Source organism: Neofelis nebulosa, chromosome 1, assembly GCF_028018385.1.
Source record: "Neofelis nebulosa isolate mNeoNeb1 chromosome 1, mNeoNeb1.pri, whole genome shotgun sequence".
Lineage (NCBI taxonomy): Eukaryota > Metazoa > Chordata > Mammalia > Carnivora > Felidae > Neofelis > Neofelis nebulosa.
The window spans coordinates 233,742,939-233,769,133 of NC_080782.1; the positions used below are offsets into that span (position 1 = coordinate 233,742,939).

The 26,195-nt window shown below is 48.0% G+C and overlaps 1 protein-coding gene across 9 annotated transcripts; it reads left to right on the plus strand.

Annotated features, from left to right (window-relative positions):
* On the plus strand, positions 1-25,471 carry LOC131487466 (uncharacterized). Of its 9 annotated transcripts, XR_009249766.1 has the most exons (7): positions 8-214; positions 1,800-1,951; positions 4,926-5,012; positions 5,909-6,255; positions 12,297-12,549; positions 12,750-12,790; positions 15,947-17,675. XR_009249766.1 is itself a non-coding variant. In XM_058688229.1 (5 exons), exons 2-5 carry the CDS (start codon positions 1,903-1,905, stop codon positions 25,234-25,236), a joined length of 657 nt encoding a protein of 218 aa, XP_058544212.1. In that variant the 5' UTR covers positions 1-214; positions 1,800-1,902; the 3' UTR covers positions 25,237-25,470. The 9 variants fall into 9 exon arrangements, 4 of the variants coding, with proteins under 4 accessions (XP_058544212.1, XP_058544222.1, XP_058544229.1 ...); XR_009249765.1 differs by lacking the exon at positions 15,947-17,675 and having other exon boundaries at positions 10-214; positions 12,750-13,799; XR_009249764.1 differs by lacking the exon at positions 12,750-12,790 and having other exon boundaries at positions 12-214.
* The last annotated feature ends 724 nt before the right edge of the window (positions 25,472-26,195 follow it).

A 26,195-nucleotide genomic window follows, 5' to 3' on the forward strand; every position in this document is an offset into this window, starting at 1 on the left:
TGCCGACAGGGAAGCAGGCCGTGCTGGGAAGCGTCACAAACGACCTGAGCGATTCACGGATCCCCTTCTGCGGACTCGGCCCTTGCGCTTTGCCCCGGAAGGAGCACCTCCCCTGAGATCTCGGCGCGCTCACGGGGCCACTTCAGCGCCTCTGGGCCCTCGTGTGCCGTGCGCTCCCGGCGAACGGCAGGGACGGGGACAGGCCGACTCCCACGTCTCTGACTTCGGTGTCAGAGGGAAAAAGGGTGCCATGCCTCAAAATGGAGCCCACAGGAGGAGGCCGGGCTAGCGGGGGGGGCGTGAGGAGAGCTGAAGGGGAAGAGAGGAGAGCTGAGGGGGACGTGAGGAGAGCGGAGGGGGGCGAGAGGAGAGCGGAGGGGGGCATGAGGAGAGCTGAGGGGGGCTTGGGGGGACCTGAGGGGGGCGTGAGAAGAGCTGAGGGGGACGTGAGGAGGGCGGAGGGGGGGCGAGAGGAGAGCGGAGGGGAGCGAGAGGAGAGCGGAGGGGGGCATGAGGAGAGCTGAGGGGGGCTTGGGGGGACCTGAGGGAGGCGTGAGAAGAGCTGAGGGGGACGTGAGGAGAGCGGAGGGGGGCGAGAGGAGAGCGGAGGGGAGCGAGTGGAGAGCGGAGGGGGGCATGAGGAGAGCTGAGGGCGGTTTGGGGGGACCTGAGTGGGGCGTGAGGAGAGCGGAGGGGGGCGTGAGGAGAGCTGAGGGATCTGAGGAGAGCTGAGGGGGGCGTGACGAAAGCTGATGGGGACGAAAGAGAGCTGAGGGGGATGAAAGGAGAGCTGAGGGACGTGAGGAGAGCTGAGGGGGGCGTGAGAAGAGCTGAGGGGGATGTGAGGAGAGGTGAGGGGGGCGTGAGGAGAGCTGAGGGGGACGAAAGGAGAGCTGAGAGGGAGGTGAGGAGAGCTATGGGACGTAAGGAGAGCTGAGGGGGGTGTGGGGGGAACTGAGGGGGGCGCAAGGGGACCTGAGGGGGGCGTGAGGAGAGCTGGGGGACATGAGGAGGAGAAGAGCCTCAGACTCCTCTCCTTGGTTGCCCAAACTGGCTATGACATCCTGACCTCTCTTTTTAATGTTTATTTATTCTGAGAGAGAGAGAGAGAGAGAGAGCATGAGCCGGGGAGGGGCAGAGAGCGAGGGAGACACAGAATCCAATGCAGGCTCCAGGCTCTGAGCTGTCGGCACAGAGCCAGAAGCGGGGCTCAAACTCACGGACCATGAGATCATGACCTGAGCCAAAGTCGGACATTTAACCGACTGAGCCACCCAGGCACCCCTGACCTCTCCTTTTAAAAGCAAGTGAAGATTTATTAGCTTATGTAAGAAATGAGGAGCCCTGTCAGGAACATGGTCTGTGTGGGCTTCAGCTTGGGGTTGTTCTCAGTGGCCCAACAGACCCCTTTGTAGGCTCGTTTCCCGGGACTGGTGGCAGCCCCCGCCCCGCACGTGCCCTCCCCCTGACACTATGAAACAAAGCAAAGCCAGGACTGGCCACGTGTGGATTTCCACTTCCAACCCTGTTATTCCGAAGAGGTCTTTGTATCATACAACAGTTTCTGTGAGGAACGGGGTTTGAAATCCACTCGGCTAAAACTCTGGATAGCACGTGAAAGGGAAAAGAGTCAATGCTTGGCTGCAGTTGAGATTCAGGAAGGTCCCAAGTAGGAAACAGGTGGAGGCAATGGGGCAAGGACCGGGAGACACCAGATGGACAGAAGGGAGCACCCAGGATGCTCGGGGTTCGTTCTGGTTTTCATGCTCGTGGCTGAAACAGGTGCTTCTGATTTCCAGGGCCTGTGTCCTCAGTGGGACAAAAGATACGTATATTAAGGCTGACCTGGGTCGAACAAGGAGAAACCCAACTTCCTTTGATCCACAGGACGCTCACCGCTGGATGGACCTCTGCCTGCAGGCTCTCGTGGGACGCATACATGTCACTAGAGGTAATTTAGGGTTCCAGTTTACTGCTCACTTTCCTAAGTTTACGTGTGGGAGAATGTTCTGCAAACGCAATGTCCGTCGTTTCCTTACATTTGCTACAACCGCTCTGCTCTCAGAAATCACTAGTGAACTTTCTGGGGCTAAGTCGAGTGATCTTTCGGGCCTCCTCTCTGCTGGTGGCTCTGTGGCACTCAGTGTCCCCCATCTGTTGCTCCCCTCTCACTGGCCCGGAAGCCAGCAGTCTGAAATCAGGCTGGGGGTGGGCGCCCCCTCCCTCCGAGGGCTCTGGGGGTGGGGGGGGGGGAAGATCCTTCCTTTCCTCTCCCAGCTTCTGGTGGCTCCAGAGGTCCATTGGCTTGTGGCCACATCTCTCTCCCTTTTTCACATCGTCTTTCCCACATGTGTCCCTTGATCTCTTTTACCTCTCTTCAAGGACACTTGTGATGGCATTTAGGGCCCACCTGAATAATCTGGGGTCATCTCCTCTCATGATACCGAGTTTAATCACATCTGCAAAGACCCACTTCCCAATAAGGTCACATCCACAGGCTCTGGGGATTAGAACTTGCGAGCTCTGGGTGGTCATCATTCAGCCCACTACCGTGCCCCACGGTGGATGAGAAAAAGTATTGCCTGTGTCTTTCTTGCAATATTTTCCTGTCTGTGTTACACCAGAGAGAAATCTCCCAGATGAAATGTGCCTGCTTTGTTGTTGTGTAGGAATATGAAGCCGGTAATTAAAATTTGTAAGCCTTTAGAAATACCTCTGATGGTCATAAGGATGTCCGCAAATGACATCTTTCTTCATGAGAGTCACCACAACAGGAGGCAGAAATGAGAGGAGAGACTGGAAAGTGTGTTTCAGGATGGGAGGTACGGGAAGGCGTGACACATTGAGCCAGACAAATTATTTCAGACTAGCATCTATAGAATATTCTCTTTGGGATCCTGGAACTGACGGGAAGGGGAGGGCAGGCCCAGGTTTAATCTGAGCAGAAAGGGCAAGAGGTGGTTTGAGGGATGGAGGGTAGAGGCTGGCCTCAGGGAGGGACCTGGGAGTAGTCAGGACTCAGGCAGGACAGAGTGGCTTCCAGGGTTTGGAGGAATATTCCTGTCCCCGTCCTGAATCTCACGGGCATCTGGCCAAGTATCTAGGAGCTGTAGCTGGCCTCCCCTGAGTGAGCGCCTGGAGTGGAGAAAAGACCCCGGTTCCTCTTTGATGGTCCCCTACCTTCTACCAGAGCCTCCTGAGAAGACAGACAGATTGTGCTCCCACTCTCAGCCAAGTGGTGCTACACAGAGTTGTCCCAAACAGAGGAGAGAAGACAGTGCCACTATTCTAATACCGCTGGTTAGAGACTGGGGTCCTGACTGGGCTTCACACTCACGGTGGGTCCCTCAGTCCAGAGTCCTCAGCTCCCTGAAACCTGGTGGTAAGACTTGGGCAGGAGAAAGGAAGACCGCTCAGGCTCTGAGCCTGTCATAATCCCAGCTCTGCTTCCTGGAAGAGTCCGTCTGAGGGACTACCAGTCGTCTTGGCTAAAACCAGTCGTCTCGGCTAGCAATAAAATGGCCCTTGTTTCCATCTTCCATTATTCCCTGTTGTGGGTCTCCCTCTGGGATCTCACCAGAAGCGGGGGTTACTGGTGGGCCGAATTTGGATCCCCCGGGGCCCCTGCTCGGATGCCAGGCATCATCAGCATCTCAGATCGTATCGAGTCTCATCCTTCCTACCAGCTGCCCACCCCACCTGCTGGTCCACAATGCCTCACGCTGTCCTTTACTTACAAAGGGAAGAGGACAGATGTAGGAATCTAGAGACATCATCGGTCCCAGACCTGGCTCTTGCCACCTTCTTGCTTATTATCCTGAGCAAGTCGCCTCTCTGTTATGGACTGAGTGTTGGTAACACTCCCACATCCATAGGCTGAAGCCCTGGCTGCCCTGTGGGGGTGGTGGGAGGTGCTGCCTTTTGGAGGTGATCGGCTTGATGTGGGGTCAGAGGTAAACAAATCTGCTTAACGATCATGAATCCAGCATTTCCCAAACTTATGTCAGCAAGGACCGGTGGGTAATGGCTGGCTTATCTCCGCTCCCGTTGCGACCGCCAGTGGACAGGTGAGAAAGCAGGATTCTGGCTGCAGAGGTAGGAAGAGTGGGAAGGGGGGAAAGAAGAACCGGGTCAGAAAAAAGGGCAGATGTCTTCCACTGCTTTGCCCCATTTTCTTCCAACAAGTCCAGACCCACTGGAAGTTGCACCTGGAGGTATCTGGAACCCCGCTTGACATGATTTATAAGATAGGGTTTTGTTTTGAACGCCGCTGACTTCATATAATGGCATTATTTCCTCAAGGGATTAGTTAATGGAGGGAACACTGCCCTCAGCAAAACAGCATTAATGCAGAGCTCTCAATTTAAAATAGTACCAAGTAGGCAGGCTAGAACCCTGAGGATTAAACTCGAAATGTTATGGTCCAAAAATAAAGGATTAAAAATGAGTACTTCATTAAAATGGGGAGAGATCCAGTGTTTGAAGGTTTACATAAAGCAGGATGGGGAAAGGGGTCCGGCCAAGGTGGGTTGGTTGCTTAGGAGGCTCCTCAAAGATTCCAACACAGAAGGGCAAAATCCGGGGGTGGGGGTGCACACAGTTCCCCCTGCCCTTTGTAGCAGCTGAAGATATTCAGGCTTAAGGGATAAGTAGTAATATACTCTGGCCCATCCGCAAGCTGGTGATAAAGCTGAGAGTGGGTCCTCTCTGTGCCTCTGGAGCCTGGGTTCAGTAGGAAGGAGAAAACTTGGGATTTAAATCCATGTCAGGAAGAAGGGAAGGAAGGAGGGAAGGAGAGAGGGAAGGTGGGGGAAAGGCAGGAAGATAGGCATAGTTTGCTAGTCTGAGGCAGTGGGAATCAATTGTCTAGCTTTCGGAGACACGGAGAGGATTGTTTGTCTACTCAGCACCCTCCTCTTCTCCAGGGAACAGTCCTTGGCATCACTGCGGCTCTACGAGACCAGCCATTTTTAAAGGAACCAGGCTACGGCCCTCACTCGGTCTGAGCCAAGGTAAGTGCTGACTCAAGATATGTCAGCAAGTCCCTTTGCTAGGGATGTGAGACTTAGAACCCCAAGAGAACCTGACGTCAGTCTCTCTGTGGAGTTCAGGCTACAAATTAAACCCAGAGACTGTTGTGGCCATGTTTCCTGCACCGTGGACAGAACTGGTCTGCAGAGAGAGAGAGACAGAGAGAGAACAGACAATATCACAGGGACAAGGATGGGACGTTAGCCCTGATGGGGTTTTTAAGTTCTTGGTCATAATGTTTCCCATGGTTCTACAAACCAATAAATTTCTCATTTTGCCTAAGCTTGGATTGCCTAACGGGTAGCCAGGAGTCTTCACTGATGTGAGGGTTCTCCACCGGCACCAGCTGGAGGTTCCTGTGTGGTTGGGTCAGAAAAATCCCAGGGAACGATCATGCAACTTAACCGGAAAGAGCAGCCTCTTCCCGGGAGTGGCTGGACATAGACACGTGTGAAATGCCAGTCATGGTGGGGGACGGGACGGGGCTCCTAAAATGTGCCGAGTGAGGATCCAGCATTCTTGGCCAAGGTGGAATAGGAAACAAGGCCACGGGGGCCTTGAGGTCTGGGAGTGGAGGAGTCGGAGAAGTGAAAGAGAAGTAGGCACAGGCTCACCTCTAATTGGGAGTCCAGGGCAAGAGTCCAGATGGAGGCTCAGTCTTGAAAAGTTAAATATCAAGTTAACAAAGTGTCCAATAAAATGTTCAGCAGGTGACAAATGTTCTATCCTCCCACCTTGGCGGTGCGTAAGGCCCCAGAAGGCCAGTACGGACGTAAAATTTTGGAGTCCTCATGGCTCCATGGTTATGTGACAGTGCAGGGAGGGCAGCCCCTGGCTCCCAGCCCCCAGCTCACCCGCTTTCTCCCTCCACCCTTAGCTTCCTCCTGCATGGTGAAGGGCGTGGATGGCACCCCCAGCCAAGCACGCCCAATGTGTGTCCACACCCCAGCAAACACCCACCTCTTTGCCCCCTTGCTGGGCTGGGACTGTGTGGTCTCTCCATGGATGGATGAATCCCCGAGGACACGGCATTCATGGCTCTGGACACGGACGCAGGGCCATCTGGGCACGACATCTCCAGGGCCCAGGACCTGCAGCATGGGTCCAGAAGAGGGACGCTTCTCCTTCGTCTCACAGACCCCTTGCCCTATGGGGAGGGGCACGGCCAGGACAGCGCCCCACTTGCCCCAGTGTGAAGAAGGTCATGGGCTGACCAAAGAGCAGGTGAGCCGTACTGGCAAGTACCGGACTGGAGGGTCAAGAGACTTCCTGTGTTTGCAGTCACGGACTCTGTCCCTTACTGTCCTCATTTGCAAAATGATGGCTTTGGATTAAGGGTGGAGATTTATAGCCTAGTGACTGGGGCCAAACTAAGGTTTGAAGTTGGGATATTTTGGCTTGGGTGCCTTTATGAAAAAAAAAAAATGTAATCTCTCTGAGGACCAGTTTCCTCATCTAACAAGGAGGGATGCACCTTCCCTAGGCTGCTTCAAGGTTAAATGATGCCCATGAAGAGATCAGCCTAGCAAGTGCTCTGTAACTTGTAGTCACATCATTATTCTTTCTCTACCGCTGTTAGGATCTCTGAGGGGGCTGAGAGCTTTCAAATGGCTGCTTTAGAGCCACGCTTGGAAAGGACCCGGCAATTGGCCTTCTGATATTATTCCTGAAACTTGCTCTTCTCTACCCTGAGAGTCTGCGTTGTTGGTTAGAACTTGTGGCCTCTGAATTTTCTTGCGCCGTTTACTTAACTGATAACCATCAGCCGTCATTTAAACTCCCAGAACCTCACTTTCCTTGTTGGTGAAATGGGATAATCCATAGGGGTGTTATTAGGAATAAAGGAGATAATACGTCCAAGGTCTTAACTGAGGCTTGCCTGGCACAAAACAGACTTTCAAAATTGTTAGTTATTTTTTTTTTACCAACAGCGTCCCTTTCCTCTCCATGGTCCCACCCCACCTGGGGGCAGGAGGTGTCGGGGACACCTGGGTCGTGACGGAGCTGCAGCCCATCGGCTCTGTGCTGTCTGCACTCAGTGAAATCGAGGCTTCCGAGGAAGAAAAACCTCGCATCTGACCTGTGGGCTTCACTTCAAGCTCTAATTGTTTTGGGAGGAAGCCCACATTGGCAGACATCATTTCTTGTTTTGTTCTTCTTGGCCCCCGTCGGGCAAAGCTTACTCTGAGTCAGTCAACTGGATTAACTGGGGAAGAAGAATTTGCCAAGAAAAGAGCACCCTGGTCTCTTCAGAGCCCAGACACGGAAACTGCTATGTGATCACTGCTCCTTCTGGGCGGCTTCGCTTCCTTCTTTTTCCTGTGCAGGACAATTTAAATTCAACAAATCCGAGCCGATAATAGGCAAGTCTGGCTTCTCCCCGACAGCTGACATGCAGGCGACCTGGTGGCACCGGAGGGTCTGGTAGATGCCGGGCCACCCCAGCTCAGGCGTTCTCCGGGAAGGCTGGTTCCGCTCCAGCGGCAGCTTGCAGGAAAAGGACCAGATGAGCGTGCGGATTCCTTAGGCACCTACTGCCTCCCACTTAACCAGAAGCCCCCCCTTTGGTACGGTGGTCCTTCCCATCACAGCACCACTTCCATTAGCAAAAACATGCGCATGCTCCTCTCTTCGATTTGACCCTCTATCACCAGCTCTTCTCCCTCCTGCTGAATTTGAAACACCTTGGAAAGCCTTCTACTTCGCCCCTCAAAATCCTTCCTTCCGTGGTCAAGTCCTTGCCACGGTCACCTCCCCCCAGACTCTGTGCCAGCACATGGAGCTTCTCACACTCCCAGAACTCCTCCACCTTTCTCTCTTGCCCTGGGCCTTGCCTCATGCTCCTCCCTCCCTCCCTCCACCCTGCCTTTCACTTTTAATTGCGGCAAGACTCGCATAACACAAAATTGACCATTTTAGCCTTCCTTAACTGCAGGACAGTTGGGTGGCGTTAAGCCCGTCCACCACCACCCATGACTGGAGCTCTTGCATCTCGTAAAATGGAAACTCGATCCCCATTAGACAATAGCTCTGTACTCCCCTCTTCCCCCAGCCCCTGCACCCACCGTCCTACTCTCTGTCCCTATGAATCTGACTCCTCTCAGTCCCTCATGTAAGGGCAGTCGTACAGTCTTCGTCCTCCTGGGTCTGGCTGATTTCACTCAGCTGAATGTCCTCAAGGTGTCTCCGTGCTGTAGCGGCAATTCCTTTTCTAAAAGTTCTCTTTCAGGGGCGCCTGGGTGGCGCAGTCGGTTAAGTGTCCGACTTCAGCCAGGTCACGATCTCGCGGTCCGTGAGTTCGAGCCCCGCGTCAGGCTCTGGGCTGATGGCTCGGAGCCTGGAGCCTGTTTCCGATTCTGTGTCTCCCTCTGTCTCTGCCCCTCCCCCGTTCATGCTCTGTCTCTCTCTGTCCCAAAAATAAATAAAAAAAAAAACGTTGAAAAAAAAAATTTACAAAAAAAAAAAAATAAAAGTTCTCTTTCAATTGGCTGAGTTCTATTCAACTTTCAGGCCGGGGTGTGAATGCCTTTCCTCCAGGAAGCCCTGCCCTCCATGGGCCCCCGACACTGATGTTCCCACAATGCTTTGCACCCCTGCTGTCAAGGGGCAGCTAAGCGGTGAAGGGTGGGGGAGCCTGGAGACTACCCACTGCTTCCCTGAGTGTGGACTCCTTCGGGTCACAGACTCCCTCCTATTCCCACCGTGTCCCGCACAGAGCGGTGCTCAACGAATAGTGCAGCATGAATGCTGAACAAACTCCTTGGAAGTACTCACTGACGACTTTCAGCAAAAATCTCGAGACCAAGCCTGAATGTTCTTGATCTACCAGGGACAGGAGGTACACTCACCTACCCTTTACTGGAGCATGGTTTGTCTCTGTGGGGCTATTCTCTGTCTCTCTACTAGATTCTGTGGCCTCGGGCGGCGCCCCCTCCACGTCTCTGAGAGCCCAAAGTTACCCTTTCCCTCTCTCCACTCCATGCACAGCCACTGGGTCATCTGCTCGCCTTCCTGGTACCGTGTCTCTGGAGATGATTTCCCAGTCTGCCTCTCCCAGCCTCACTTCGCCCTACACAGCCTGGGAGCCATCTACTCTTGGCCACTTGGCCACCCCTCTCCGTGTAAGTGAACTCCAGCCAGCGTGTGTTTCAGCAAGTTAACACTAGCGCCCGCATTCGGGGCAGGACGCTTGATTCCACAATAATCTGCCCCCAGCCAACAGCTTCTACGTAGCGTCTGGAGCATTTTACAGTTACGCTTTCCTGTCTGCGCTCAGACCCGAGCCCTTCTCTGCGGCATGGCCTTTCACAGAGCAGTGGCACCACGCGCCTGCCTCACCACCGAACAGTGGTCTGACTTTGGGCAAACTCGAAGCCTCAGTTTCCTTATCCGTAAGTGTGGATAACACGTCGTACCTCTCCAGGATGTTGTGAGGACCAACCAAAATAATTTCATGATTCCCACCTGACTGTCAGAGGTGGCCCCGGACAGAAGACCCTCAACATTTTTGGCGTTGAGTAAGGCGTGTGCTATTGGAGAAGGCCGGGCCCCACTCAGAGAATGTAGGTGAGGTAGCACCAACGCGGGTAGAGCAGTGACAGGATCTTCTCCCTCCTCCTTGCTGCTCGTGGTCTCTCCTTCTTGTCCTCAGTACTACAGCCAAGCTGTCCAGGGAAAGCGTCAGTGTGATTTGTAGGGGAATCCTTGCCGCTCCAAGGCTCACATATAACAGACGCCCTCCTGACGGAACTCGCGGATTGACTGACTCTGTAAACACCTGCCAGATGCCCGCAGCCTCCCAACGATCACATCTGGCAGATGGCACGTCTGCTCCCAATGGTCGAGGGTTGAGTTGTACACTTAACAAGGACCTGCTGTATGTGTTCCCAGACCTGTTTATGCCAGTGGGACATTTTACTGCAATTATATATTTATTTAAATGAGATGAAAATGTGCCCAAAACCTTGTAAGAACTGAGATGAATTCTTTGGAAAGACTAGAGGAAGGGTGATATTGAATTGAGGATAGATGGGACAACTTTTAAAGCTTGGCAGAAAATTCTAAAAAATCTAGGAGTCCGCTGTGCTCATATTGTTTTGCAAACACCTTCAGGTTCTTGCTGTACTTAAAAAAAGCAAAAAAGGGGCACCTGGGTGGCTCAGACTGTTGTGCAGCTGACTCCACTCAGGTCACGGTCTCACAGATTGTGAGTTCGAGCTCCATGTCAGGCTCTGTGCTGACAGCTCAGAGCCCGGAGCCTGCTTCGGATTCTGTGCCTCCCTCTGTCTCTGCCGCTCTCCCGCTCATGTTCTGTCTCTCTCCTTCAAAAATAAACATAAAAAAAAAAAAGCAAAACCTGAAAGTCATATGTAATGGATTTAAGGAAGACTGTGCTGAACTCATCTCTTAGTTGAAGAAAAAGCCTTGGCCCAACATCCAAAGATTGGGGAATGGGTGTACATTTCACTGTTGCAAGTTGAAATAAAACATTTACTGTACATACGTCGGTTCCCTGCCTTAGAAAACATACATTTTTCAGTAGCCCAACAACCACAGTTGTTGATCCAGTTGGATGAGAGTATTTCCACTGGTTCCCTTCCTGGTTGGGACCTGCGAGGCAGCCCCGCTCTGGCCTCTTTCCTTCACTGTTCACAGCTCCCCCTTTGCATTCCATTCTTGAGGCCAGTCAGCAGAAAGAGGTAGAGAATCAGCTCTGTGTCCAGAGCCAGCTTCCATGCCACCCCACTTGGAATGGACAGAGCGAGTGTCGGTGGCTTCTTACTGCTGGCTTATGCTGTTTGGAAGCCTTGCCCTGCCCCACACCCATAACAGTCTCCAGGGATAGACTGCAAGGTGTCCCTCAAAGCTCAGATGTTGGAGCCCTAATCCCCAGTGTGATGGTATTTGGACACGGGGTCTTTGGGAGGTAATTAGGGTTGATGAGGTCATAGGATCAGTGCCTTCACAAGAAGAGGAAGAGACATTGTTCGTGTTTCACCCCATGAGGACACGGTGAGAAGGCAGCAACTGCAAGCCAGCAAGAAGGCCCTCACCTGGAACTGGATTGTCCAGAACCTTGATCTCAGACTTCCACCCTCCAGAGCTATGTGAATGAATGCCTGTGGCTTAAGCCGCTCAGTCTGATATTTTGTGACAGCAGCCTGAGCAGACTAATGCTCCCAGGAGGGGAAACTAAAACCCAAGCAGGTTCTGCGAAGGTGAATAAAGAATGACACCGATTCTGCTGCTGCCCACGATGACAGTGACGAAGACGCTGGTGATGTCAATCCCCACGTGTCTGAGGACAGAGGATCCCCTCCCTTTCCCTCTCCAGACCTACACACTGTCACGCTCACCAGCTCGTTGGATCGCAGACCCACGTGGGAGATCTCCATGTGTATAACAGGAAGTTTAAGTGACTTGCCTGAGGTCACACTGTTTTCAAAGACAGACCTGTAACTCTAATCCTAGTCCGTGTCATTTTCTAACTGGCCAAAAATTCTCCCAAGGCCAACTTTAGATTCGTGGCTAAATGATGCCCATGATGGATGGTGTTTCTGTGTGTGATGCTCTCCAATTTTGATAGCATCTGAGGCATGTTCCTATGTGACCCCCTGAAATAGAGATTGCTAGTTGTCTACCAAAAATCCTTTGTTCCTTTCCTCCTTGGTTACAGAACTCTGAACTCCTCTTGCAGCTAGGTGTGGCCCACGTGACTGCGTTCTGGCCAACAGGATGTAAGCAGCAGTGTATGGGACCTCCTAGAAAAGCCCATAAAGGTTGCTGATCTGGCTGGGAGGTGCCTCCCCTTTGTCTTGGACCTCTGTCCGCCATGCCTCTGTTTCTTCACACTGTCTGGAAGGTGGGAGGCCCTGGCAGCTATAAGGTGATAGGGAAGACAGAAGCCGGAGCCAAGATAGTGGGTAGAAGTATGAAGAAGGGGTCTGGGCTCCTGATGACCTAGAGCCACTGCACCAAGGAACTGGGCATGTCGGGATGGTGTCATCACTCACACAGCCCCACGGCCTAGATCTAAATCATGCAGGCAGGATGTTAAACTGGCGAGATTTGAATGGTGACCTCATTATACTCACAGGCTGCGGGGCTTAGGGACAAGTGACTCATGCTGATGGCAGAGTAGCCCGGGATGCCTCAGCCAGGAAAGGCTGCCTTACTTCAAGGGGGCCCTCGCTTTGACCTGGCTGTTCCTGTTCGGCTCACCTGCCGTTGCAAAATGCATACCATTGATTTAGGTCTTGTTTCAGTTCAACTTCAAGGATGGAGTCTTCTGGAGAGCAAGGGTTAGGGGTTTTTTCAGGCTGGAAGAAGGAACACTTGCGGGAATGGGAACCCAGGATTGTAATGGTGACAGGGAACATAGATAGCTTGTCAGTTACATGCATTTTTCTGTGTTGGACCAAGACACAGGCTGGCTGAATCCGTTACAAAACAAGAGCATTTTCCCCCGAGCTTTTACTCGGGAGTTGAAACCACCAACTCCTATGTGATATTTTCCAGGTGAGTGATTTTCTGCATTCCATCAACTTACTTCAGTTGTGGTTGTGTTTGATATGCTGGTATTCGGGAAGAATCGCTACTGACACCCAGAATCCAATCAACACATTCGGTTTTGCAAAACAGACATTCAGAGAAACATAACATTTTTAAGAGCTGGAATAAAACTCACAGATCAGCTAATCCCGCCTCTCATTTCACAGATTAACGGAAGTGATCGCTGGAGGTCACGCAACTAATGAAGGTGAATTTAACAACAGAACTCAGGCGACCCTACCTCATAAGCATTTTATTCTGCAATTTCACAGTTCGGGGTCCCATCGAATGGCCCACATACACTATATAAGGGCTCAGGTTCTTTCCTTTTGCCCTGTGTATTTCTCTGGGAAAGAATTTGCAGACTGTTTCCTGAGGTACCAGCAGTCAAATTGGACAGAAAAATAAACACAGATGCACCTAATGGTCTACCAGCAAAAACCAAAATCCATCCTGGAACCGACTGCCCCACTCTCTTTCACCCTCAGAGAACCAACATCATGTCAATGATCTGTTTTGATTTCTGAAACTGAGCGGCTTCCTCCCCACCCTGCCTCTTCCTTTTCCTCCTCTTCTCCCTCTTCCTCCTGCCTTGCCCTCCCTCCGCTCCCTTCCTGTTCCTACATTACATTTGCAGTGGGATTTCTCTCTAAGACTGCCTTCCAGCCAAGCACTCGCCTGGCTTCTGAGCACATCAGCATTTTTCCCTTCCTCTCGCCTTCCTCTCTTCCCTCCTCCCTCTGGGCTTTTGTTTTCAAATGGCGGGCCTATCAAAATTAATGAACGCATTTATTTGCTCCGTATCAAATGCACACTGAAATTATTGTATTTCTGAATAGACCAGTGGTGCTGGGTAGACACATTCTGATCTCCTGAGGGCTACCACCGCACCTGTTTGTTACCTTGGGAATGCTTATGAGAACAGGATCGTGGAAATGTGAGAGGTCTCTGACAAGACAGAAGGTTTTCTTGATCTATGCCTGCTCAGTCCCTTTATTTCCTATTTTGAACGTGTTTGGGGCTCTACACAAAAGTCAGCGACGAGGTCATACCGTGTGATCAGTATTCTAGGAGGCTGCCAAGGAAAAACCCGAGACACATTATTTTGCTGGCAGAGCAGGTGTTCTGCTTTGAGTTGTAACATAACCAGTGAGCAATAGCTCATGAAATGACCTTCTTTTCAATTTATTAAAGGGCAAGCGTTTCTTGGAAATCCATATATTTTCACTAAGCTCTAAATCAAGACTGCATCTACCAGGGCCCTCTTAAAATCTCTTCCTCCAGTTTTGACTTTCATAGACTGGGGCACTAACCCATTCATTTCTTCCTTTCACTTGGAAGCCAAGCTTCTGTGTGTATTTCTTAATAGAGAGTGTGTGCCGTGGGCTGAATTTGCAGTGTCTGTCCTTCTCAGATGTGACAGCCGGGCTGAGCATGATCCTGGGTCTCCTTACATTCCAAGGCCATGAATAATTGCCTTTTTATCAGTCAAAGGAGGACAAAGTCAAGCGACACTAGGGGGATGAGCTTCAATCATTCCCACAGATGCACCCACAACCACCCCCTCCCCCACCCTACCTGGTCGGAAGCACGATCTCGGGACACACTTTAAATCTCTATGTTTACTTGTTCTCTGGGTCATCCCCTGACTCTTTCAGTCTGCAGTTTGTATTCCATGCTGATCTGCCTGGAAGCCGCAAAATCCGAAAATGCAGGTGAATTGGATGGACCAGGACCAACCTTAGCCTTTTCCTCCACCACATTGTCTCGCTCCTCCTTTCCTTTGTGCATAGCAGCAACATCCCCTTCCACCACTGGGGGAGCAGGCATGCTCTGGGGATCTGTCAAAATTTCATAGGGCACTCTAGGGTGGCTCCGGGAGGCAGGAATGAAAATATCCCAGGGGCTATGCTGCCCAAAGGTTCCTGGAGGAATAGAGACAAATAAGCATAGTACAGAAGCTAACCTATCTTCTAATCAGAGCAAAGCTTACTGCTAAGGTTGTTAGGTCAACCTAATCAAATTTAGTTCTGCTTCTGTGGTTCTGTAAGAAACAACTCCAGGGCAGTTGGCTCTGGAGACTTGAGCCTGGAATGCCTCCTACAGAATGCATCACATGGGTGCATAAGTTACTCAGTACTAAACTAAGGACGGACAGGATAAATTCTAAATAGTTTTAGCACTTGCTTCAAGGAATATCAGCTAGGGAGACAAGCTGACCTGCTGAAATAGGTACAGAGTCTCTGTACATCGTGAGTCAGGTGAATCTCCTTACTTTAGCCCACTCAGGCTAGGCCCTTCCCTGTGTTCTGAATTGTTCCAACCAAGATATGACCCTATGATAACACATTTTCTTACCAAACTCACTGCATTGAGTCTAGGTGAGCTCTCTAAGTTTAAATGTCTTTAATTTTGCCAATTCTTTGTGAACGTAGGCTGACGTTAAGGTATAGACTGAATTTTGTTTCCTGCAAAACTCACATGTTAAAGCCCCACCCCCCAGTGTAACTATATTTGGAGATAAAGCCTGTATGGAAGTAGTTAAGGTTAAAACGAGCTCATGAGGGTTGGACCCTGATCTGGCAGCGATCTGATAAGAAGAGACACCAGAGCCATCTCTCTGCCACGCAAGGATACAATAAGATGGCCCTCTGTAAGCCAGGAAGAGAGTTCTCTCCAGAACCTGACCATGTCAGCACCCTGATCTCAGACTTCCAGTCTCCAGAACCATTCTGATGTAGGAAAAGAAATGCCTATTGTTTCAGTCACCCAGTCAACAGTATTTGTTAGGCAGCTTGAGCTGACTAATACACTTGGCCTTAGAGAATATATGTAGCCCTGAACTGAGACTGAGGAGGCAGCCAGGTGGGATATTCCATACCTATGTACGCCCCATCTCTGCTCCAGAGGCACATGGTGCAGTCAAGGGAGGATAAGAGCAGAAACTGTTCTTCTATCAGCTCTAAACTAATGAGATAAAAAGGGAGGAAAGATGCTCCAAAGCTGTTCCAGCATGAAAGGGACATTGAATCAATATGTCAATGCTCCATTAATGATGGTTGGAATATAGAAGGCAGGTCAATCTTCTGAATTATCCTTGGTACCATTCTCTCCCTACCTCCTACCACATCACACCCTCCAAGTTCTCCAGCGCCAGTCCCAGGATATCAAACAAGATACACCAAAAACCATCTTACAGATGATGGGTCTGGGGGAAAGATCAAGATATTGTAAAGAACAGCCCCACCAGAGTTCAGGTTGTACCCTTAGCACTGACTCCTTTCAATTCAGTAAGAAAAAAAGGTGGGGGGGACACCTGCACCTGGGTGGCTCAGTAGGTTGAGTGTCTGACTCTTGATTTCAGATCAAGTCACAATCAAGTCAGGTTCGTGGGATCAAACTCCGTATCAGGCTCTGCGCTAAGCGTGAAGACTGCTTAAGATTCTCTCTCTCTCCCTCTGCCCCTCTCACCTGTGCTCTCTCTCTCTCTCTCAAAAAATTAAAAAATAAATTAAAATTTAAAAAGTAATAAAAAGATTAAATTTACTAAGTGTCTAAACTTAAAGGAAAATATCAGACCAATTCACGAAAGACGATCCATTTACAAGAAAAATGAAGACTTCCAATCGCTTCCTTTAGTCCTGTGCAGGCAGTACATACATCTTGTTTTCCCCAACAGTAGGATTCGGGATTACAATCCGGTTTTCCTATTTTGACTAATTCAGAGCTCTTTTGAGAGGGTTGATTTGATCAAAGCAATGGGAAGTATTTTAACTCTTACAAGTTCTTGAACTCTAAAATAGATGGTACTCATGACGTCACAACACTGACATGGGCCGTGTGGAAGGTCACATCTAAATCAAAAGGAAGAACACACCTGAGTACAGTGGGAGAGTTAATCACCACAATGCTAGATGCCATACAGCAGTTTCATGGGATGGGGTCAGATCCGGATGAGTATCCAGCAAGGGAGAGGTACCGGTGTGGCAGTCATTGGTTTTGCTACACTAACTGCTAAGTGTTTATTGAGCACCTAACTATGTGAAAGACCCCATGCCAGGTCCAAAGACCTATAAAATGGGTCCCTTGCAAGCTGCTTATGCTATGGTTTCCCTCAGTGCTTAGGGTTTGGAAAGCACCTAGGAGTAGACAAGTAATCAAAAGTGATTTGTAAAGTAGCCTGGCAAGTGCTAAGCACCCAGTACTTGGAATAGAAGATGGAGGCTAGGCAGGTGGCTCTTACTTCTAAATTCCAATTTCTCTTGCTGTAGCGTTTAAACTTCTGTGGGGAACAGGAAAAGGTGACTAAATGGAAGTCTGTATTTACCTCTATATTGGCCTTCCAGAAACGTGTTTATTGGGATTCTATATAGCCATTTAAATATGTTAGATTCTAAATATGCTGAACGGAGTTAAATGTGCTTTTTTGGAAAGTTGTCTAAGGGATGCAAAGGTAAAAAACAAGTTCTGGAAATTATGTAGTGGGATATAGGTGCCCCTGTATATATATATATGCATAGAAACTTTCTGAAAGAAAATTAAGATTCATTCACAGTGTTCCCAGGATGCAGAAATGGCAGGTCAGGTGGTAAAAGAGGTCAGAGTAGCAACTAGTGCTTTTCATTTTCCATTCTTTTGTGCTCTCTGAAGCAATGTTTCCATAAGACAGAATTTCTGGAATACAGATTTCCAAAAATAAAAAATAATGCACATTTATAACCTCATCTACCAAGAGATAACGTTTGTGAAAACCTTGGTGTGTGTCTTTCCAGACTTTCAATCTTCCACATATTTCTTCGTTTTAACAAAGAATCATACTTTCTTTATTTTTAAGATTCATACTTTAATGTTGTCTTGCGATCTGAATGTTTTCATTTAATAATTTACTGAGAATATTTTTCCTGTGAATACACCTTCATTTAGGGCACTGTTCTTCAAAGACTGGATGGTATTCCAGTGTATTTGTTATACCATCATGTACTGAATCAATCCTCCTTATGTTGGATATCTAGGTTGCTTCTAATTATTCTCTTTCTCCCTTACGAACAATGTATTGATTCACCTGATAACTAAATCTTTGTGCGCATGTCTTATTATTTCTTATGGCCAAATGCTTAGAAGTAGGATTGCCGGTTTGAAGCTTTAGATATGTAGAGTCAACTTACCCTTCCGATAGTATACACCAATTTGCTTCCTAGCCAAGAGCATATAGGAGTGCCCATTTTCCTGTATCCTTGCCAAGCTAAAAATATTTGTTTCTAAACCCATCCTTAAAGGGTTTTATAGACCGCCTCCCCCTACCCCCCATCCTCACTGGTACAATTTCATCTTACCAACCAGAATATTAAGTTAAAACTGAAGCTGTGCTCATTATAGTATTTAACATGAAGTGTTTATTGTCTACTCTTGGGGGGCTGCAGCTCGGGTCCCTGCAGGCCATATTCTTTGATGTCATAGACGTGCACAAAGCCTTCCTGGTCGGCCACGTAGGTGAAGGCATCTCTTGCTGTCACTGCGATGCTGCTGACCTGTGCTTTGTCTCTGGATTGAAAAACACATGCACATGGTCCATCACACACACACACACACATTGGATCCATCATACACACACACATACACACACACACACACACACACACACGGCCCATCACAGATGCACACGGGGCCCATTGCCGATAAAGCTGACTTGTCAGACAATGGCAAGTGGAATGCTGCATCCCATTTGCAGTAAGAACTCATCACTGTGCCTGTGTTAATCTTTCAGCAAGATAGGGTATGCTATATAGATAATCAAGCTAAAAACTTGGAGCCCAGAAGAGTTGCTGTGTTGCACAGTCAAGCTAGTGTCAATAAAGAAAAAAACAGGGGCGCCTGAGTGGCTCAGCTAGTTAAGCGTCTGACTTCAGCTCAGATCACGATCTCACAGTAGTGAGTTCGAGCCCCGCATTGGGCTCTGTGCTGACAGCTCAGAACCTGGAGCCTGCTTCGGATTCGGTGTCTCCCTCTCTCTCTGCCCCTCCCCTGCTCGCACTCTGTCTTTCTATCTCTCTCAAAAATAAACATTAAAAAAAATTTTTTTAAAGAAAAAAAACAACAACAAACCCCAAGCGTGGAAGTTATTTCCAATCGACTGTCCAACTTACAGGAGTGAGGTCTGCAATGGGATGGGCCCCACCGAACAGCCTCCAGAAGGTGACAGAACCTGTGAGGAGGGGAGAGCAGGAAGACCACCGGGGGTGTGCACTTCGCCTGTGCCTCCGAGTCTCCTGAGACTTTGCTGCCAGGCATTGCAGCCTCGTGACACCAGGGGCCTCTTCTTATACCCTTGGCTAGAATTATCCGTGAATATAGGGGAAGGGGGTCCTCTTCGTGGATTTTGAATCAAAGGGCTCAGTGGCCTTTTCTGTCTCTACTAATCTAGGCAACTTTCCTGATGAGAGGGGCAGATTCGGCTATGGAGGAAAGGTCTGGAAGTTAGAGCTGCGGCAATAATCAGTGTGTGTGTGTGCGCACGTGTGTGTGTGCACGCACATGCATGTGTGTGTAAGTACTTATTTTAAACACACTGTGGGGCCTGTCTAGTCAAAGGGATTCTTGGGCCGGGGGGGTCTTTTTCGCCTATCAACCACAATTCTTGAATGTGTTTTACACATGGGTGTTCATGTAGCAAGCTTTTGTGAAGTGGGGACCCCATGGATATCGCTTGCTCTTGGGAGTTCCCTAAATTACTAGGTTGAAGTTTCCTCCTCTTAGGGGCGAGGGGGCTCTGTGATCCCACCAGGCAAAGCAGAAGCCATGGATACCTCAGTGTGGAGGGTGGAGAGGAGCCTCCAAAGGCATCTGCAGTTTTGGGGCTGGGGCCATGGGTCCAAAGTCCAGAGGACATAGCCTCCCTTACTACCTAACGAGAACGCGAACGACCACCCCGGGATCCGTACACACAACTTGAGCCTCCCCTTTGCAACCGGAACACAGTGGCTGGCTGTTTTCAACTCATAATTTTAATTAAAATCCTGGAGCTTTGGAGCAGGACTGTGGCCCACTTGTTACATTTTACTAAAGCCTGAGGGTCATGTCATTTGTGTAACTTCGCCTTGCTAGTTAGTGGCAGATCTGGATTCAGAAGCTCATCCTCAGGCTCTCAGGGGAGCCCTGGCTTCTCCCTCCTAAAACGAGCAGGATACATAGATGATCTACACTTAGGATGCTTTGTTGTTCTTAAGGCTCTTCCGTCAGGCTGCCTGTGCTTACTCGTGGCTCTCCCCTTAAAAGGCTGTGCTTGGTGTTCATTTAGCCTGACTACATGATGTCCTCGGTGACCCACTTCACTTGTAGAGGCCTCTGAGTGGGCAGCTGAGGCGAGGAAACTTGATTTGGAGGAAGTGGGAGTCAGGCCCTCACTCCCTGGGTGATCACCTCCCTGGCTGGCAGGACCGGGGCCAGAGCAGGTAGGGTAAGGGGCTTAGTCAGCCTGGGCTCCAAGGACAGAGCGGCTGGAAGGAGAGATAGCAGAGGTTGTGGAGTGGAGTAGTGAGTGCTTAGGGACCCTCCCTTTCCAGATCCAGGCCTGCAGTGGCCAAATATTAGAAAAGAGCAGCACAGCCCCTGCGGGAAGCTATTCTTACCTTGGGGCCCATTGGTGATTAGGGAAGTGGCCACTGATTCAAACTTGGCTGCTCGAGTCTTCAAGAGGGCAAGACAGGAAACGCTCCAATCTGGGCCTGGTCACCAGGGAGAGTTTGGGTGTGCTCACAGCCCTTTCTCCCACCTTCTTCTGTAGCTCTGCCCCCCAGCACACCCCCTCCCGCACCATGGGCCTGAAGCAGGAGCTGTGCACACAGGGGCGTGGACATGCTGGCGTCCTCGCTGGTTGAGAACCAACCCAGGTAAGGGCGCCTGGATGGCTCCGTCTGTTGAGCGTCCGACTTCAGCTCGGGTCATGATCTCACAGTCCATGAGTTCGAGCCCTGCATCGGGCTCTGTGCTGACAGCTCAGAGCCTGGAGCCTGCTTCAGATTCTGTGTCTCCCTTTCTCTCTGCCCCTCCCCCCTCATGCTCTGTCTCTCTCTCTCTCTCTTTCTCTCTCTGTCAAAAATAAACATTAAAAAAAAAATTAAAATAAAAAGAACCAACCCAGGTAAAGTCAGGTGTGAAGGCAGATGGCCCTGCCATTGCCCAGGACCCTAGGACTTTTGGAGAGAAACAAGGATTTGGGAGGCTTTGCCCAGGACTTTACAGGTGCTTCTCAAGAAGTCCCCACTCCCTAGAAATTCTTGGATTGAAATAATATGAATTAGCCATTATGTCACCTCTTACATTTACCAAGATATAAAACCATGTGAAATCCTATGGTACTGGATTATTAGTCCCATGGTCAGAGAGAAAGTGGAGACTTAGAAAAGTCAAAAGCCTTGCTCAAGGCCAAAAAGATGTCCATTCTTTCATTCACTTGTTTTTGATCAACATGTGTTAAATCTCTGGTACAGCCCCGACATTGTGCTGAGAGCAGTGGATAGAAGGAGAGGCAGAGGGCCACACTGAGGCAAAAGAACTACTCCCAGGAACGAACAGGACGCTGCTGGCACATGCGGGACGGGGCTTGTTGTGTATGGAGAAGGGAGAGGTCAGAGAAGGCGTCTGAGGGGAGGCAGCACTGAATCTGGAATCTTGAAAGATGTCTCGGGCACTGGGCAGAGAGGGCTCTCTGGGAAAAGTCGTCAAACTCTATCTTCTCTGTACAGCCAAGGGTTGGAATACGTTCTAAGTCCACCTCCCTGCTTCCTCCTGGTCTTCCACTCCCCCTGCTATACTTTAAGCACCATTGACACAGGAGCCACATCTGTCTTTTTTTTTTAAGCCACTTATCTGTCAATCCTCTCACCATGCTTACTACATAGAACTCAAATATTTGCTGTTAAATAAAAATCCTGCAAACTGACTTAGATGAAGCCTGTGAGAACCACAAAGAACGTTGCTACTTGAGGTTGTGGGCAAGGAGCTCTCCTTACGTTTTTCTCCTTGAGTCTGTGGGCATCGGGGTACGTGGCCCAGACTGAAGGTGCCATGAATGGTCTCATGTAAATAAGGGGCTATATAAATAATGGGGCTGGTGCTGAAGTTAAAGACAAGGGGTGCTGTCTCACTACCATGGGGGTACCCATGAACCAGGCTGTTAATCATTCAGCAATACTTATTTTGGCCTCTGAGCTCACCACAGTGGACATGATAGACTCAGGCCATGCCCTCAAGCAGAAAATGATTGTAATTAGGATTATCTATTTAATGGACACTTTCCATGTGCCAGGCACTGAGCTAGGCATGTTCTCAACATTCCTGTACTTTAATCATCACAACAATCTTAGGTAGACATTATGTTTCTGATTTGACAGGTGGTGAGACTGTTTTAGAAAGAATTACCTTGCCTAAGGCACACAAATTAACACATAGAAGGGCTGAGATTCAAACCCAGATGTGTTCACATCCAAAGCCCATGCCCTTGATATTGGATTTTGTAGTTGTCTTTGGAAGGCTGAGGATTCTTAGAAGCAGCATGGAGGGTCCACCCACATGGCGGTATGGCTCTTGCCCGTACCCAATGCCTGGAATATACCTATAATGATTAGGCTAAGTGTTACCTTACTCTCAGTTTATCAGGTCCTTGGGATTATTGACACAAGGGGGTGGGGGCAAGGTGGGGGGCAGGTAAAAGAGGGGATATGCAGCAAAGATAAAGTCCCTTCACTTTGCCCACATTCGTCCTGCAGAGGGCCTGCAGTCCCAAGAAATGGGTCTGCATGTCACTTCCCTACTTTCCTCAGGGAGCATTTCACTTCCCTAAACCTCAATCTTCTTCATCTGTGATATGGAGACAATGCTTCCTATTTCATAGAGTTTGGCCAGGAGTAAGTGAGACACTATGTGAATTGTGCTACATGACCTTGCAGTGATAGCTGAATGGGGACGATGAACCTACAGTTCATGGCACAGAGATGCTCAACAAATGGTAGCTTTCATAATCATTGTTACTGAACTCTCTGGCCTCAGTTTCCTCATCTGTGAAAACGGGTACAATAGCACCTATCTCTTAGGGTTAATGTGAATGCTAAATGAGGTAAAATATTAAAAGCACTCAGGAAAATACATACAGGATTAAATATATTATTTATATAATATTTGTATATTGTTATATTAATTATAATTCTATTATTAAATAGATACTATTTAAGTTATTATATTTATGAAATATTATTATAATTATTATATTATATTTATTATAATTATATATATTAATATAATAAATATTATATTATATTTATGAAATATTGTTATAATAGACAAATATAATTATTTACAAACAAGAAAATATTATTATATTGTTTTCCTAGTTAAAAAGCCTTAGTATCTAAGAACTAATAAATGAATTCAGCGTAATAGCAGGATACAAAGTCAACACACAAAAATCTGTGCATTTCTATACACAGACAAGAAACACTCTGAAAAGGAAATTGCAAAAACAACCCCAGTAGAATAAAAAAGAATAAAACACTTAGGAATTAACTAAGGAAGTGAAAGACTTGTACAACGAAAACGACAAATAAATTCAAAACATTTATTTATGTTATGAAAGAAATTGATAACCTAAATAAATGGAAACATATCCATGTTCATGGATTGGCAGATTTAATATTGTGAATACTACCCAAAGTGATCTACAGACTCAATGCAATCTCTATCAAAATCCCAATGATGATTTTTGCAGAAATAGAATACCTATCCTAAAATTCGTATGGGATCTCAAGGACCCCGGACAGCCAAAAATTTTTCAAGATTTTTCTAATCTTGAAAAAAAAAGAGCAAAATTGAAAGACTCACACTTTTTTATTTTAACATTTACTGTAAAACCATGGTAATCAAAACAGTGTGGTACTGGTATAAAGACAGACATGTAGATGAATGGAATAGAATAAAGATCCCCAAAATGAACCCTGACGTTTATGGTCAAATGATATTTGACAAGGGTGCCCAGATTGTTCAATGGGAAAAGGAGAGTCTTTTCAACAAATGGTGTGGGGAAACTGGAATATCCACATGCAAAAGGATGAAGTTGGACCCTTATCTAACGCCACATACAAAAATTAACTCAAAATAGATCAAAGGACTAAACGTAAAACCTAAACGAGAAAAACTCTTGGAAGAAAACACAGGCCAAAAATTTCATGACGTTGAATGTGGCAATGATTTCTGGGCTATGACACTAAAGGCACAGGGACAAAATTAAAAATAGACAATTTGGACTTTGTGAAAATTTTGAAAAATGTACATCAGAAGACACTACCCAGAGTAAAAGGGCAACCTATAGAATGAGAGAAAATATTTGCAAATCACATATCTGGTAAGGGATTCATATCCAGAATATATAGAGAACTTCTAAAACTCAACAACAACAAAAAAACCCCAAACAACCTGATTCAAAAATGGGCAAAGGACTTGAACAGAAGTTTTTCCAATAAAGATATACAAGTGGCTGATATGCACATGAAAAGATGCTCAACATCACTGATCTTTAGGGCAGTGCAAATCAAAATCATAATGAGATACCCCCTCATACCCATTGAGATGACTATTAAGACAAACAAACAAACAAACAAATGAAATAACAAGGGTTGGTGAGAACGTGGAGAACTTGGAAACCTGTGCACTGTCGGTGGCCACGTAGAATGACAGAACCACTGTGGAAAACGGTACAGAGGTTCCTCAAAAATCTAAAATAAAACTGCCACACGATCCAGTAATTCTACTTCTGGATGTATACCCAAAAGAACTGAAAAGCAGGGTCTTGAAGAGATACCGGCACACCCATGCTCATGGCAACACTACTCACAGTGGCTCAAATGCAGAAGCAACCCAAGCAGCTACTAATGGGAGAAGGGATAAGCAGACTGTGGTACATCCACAATGGAATATTATTCAGCCTTAAAAAGGAAGGAAATTCTGTGATATGCTACAGCAGGGTGAAACTTGAGGACATTACATTAAGTCAAATAAGGCAGTCACAAAAAAGACAAATATCGTATGATTCCACTTACACGAAGGACCTACGGTAGTCAAAATCGTAAAAATAGAAAGTATCATAGTGGTTGCAGGGGATGCGGGGAGGGGAGAATAGGGAGTTAGTATTTAGGGGTGACAGTTTTGGTTGGGGATGTTGAAAGTTTCTGTGGACAGGAAGTGGTGATGGTGTGCAGCCACGTGATTGTGTTTAATACCACCCAACTTTAAGTTTTGGTGTGTGTGTTTTACCACAATAAACAAAGAGGAGGAGGAAAGGAGGCAGAGGGGAGGGAGGGGGAGGAAAGGGAAGCGGAGGAGCAGAGAGAAAAAGCCTTAGTCTCCCAGTGAGCTCACTGCTTTCCTGGATTTTAGCCTGGTTGAAATCTGCCTCTCTCTTTCACTCTCAAATTCTTTCTCTTTGTTGTGAAGGAAGATGTAACGATCCCGAATATAAGGAAGAACGAAGCTAAAATGTTGGAAAGTCAGCAGAAAGGATGTGTTTGCAGCTCATTTGGCTTTGCCTGCTCAATCGCCTCTCTCTCTCAGCTCCCCTCTCTACTAAGAACGACTTCAGAAGAATTGTCCAGACAGTTTTCCAAATAAGATGATGACCTCTTAGCCAATCCCATGTGAAAAAGACCACTGGGTTCTTTGACCTTCCAGAGGAGCCAGGACTGGCTTTTTCCTGGAAGGGTGGGGAACTTTCACATACTTTCACCTCGTTTTTTGCAATGTAGAAATGTGAATTATTGGTAACGATGGCTGGCTTTGCATTTGAGGAGCAGAAAAGGAGTTTCTCAAAGCCAACAGTCACATAACTTGAAGCAATAAATGCTGCTGCAAACAGGGTTTTAAATTAGAGCTGCTGGCTGAAAGGTCAACATCGCATTCTTGGCCAGTGACTTTATTTTCATTTTAATGGCAATGAAAATAATCTTTCAGAAGGAAATGCCATCACTTTTTCCCCAAAGGTTTTTAAAACTTTTAGGCACTCTGGGAAAGAGCTTCATAGAAGAATTTTTTTGTTATAGTAAAGGGGGTAGGAATAGACTGGATAATAAGTCTATAGGTAAGAATTTCTTTTTAATCTCATGGTGCTTAGTGGTTTCCGTTGCTAGCCGCTGCCTTCCGGAGTGTCTCTCTCGCAGTCCAGAGGCTGATCACATTGCTTTACCATTATTTTACTTACTGGGCATTCATATCTTGTCTCTGAATTTAGACTGTGAGCCCCCTGAAGGCAGGGTCAGGCCTCGCATCTCTCTCTCATTTTTTCTATGCATCTCCCTCAGGGTTATGCCCATGGGAATGGTTCAAAGATACTTTCTGATCAAGTAAGTCATTAGAACTTTTCCTTGGCTAGTAAGTTATCAAATGCCGAAAGCGGGGATTGCAGGGTAGGGTTGTCTGAGGGTTTGCTGCTTGGGCTTCAGGAAATGCAAGAACTTACCAGTTTTATGCAAAATCACCAGTGCCCTGTGTCTCCCCTGTTGGGGCTCCATGGGTATGAGGTAGTGGGTCCCCTGGCTGTTGGCAGATGAGTGGCTGCAGACTGCAACTTGGGA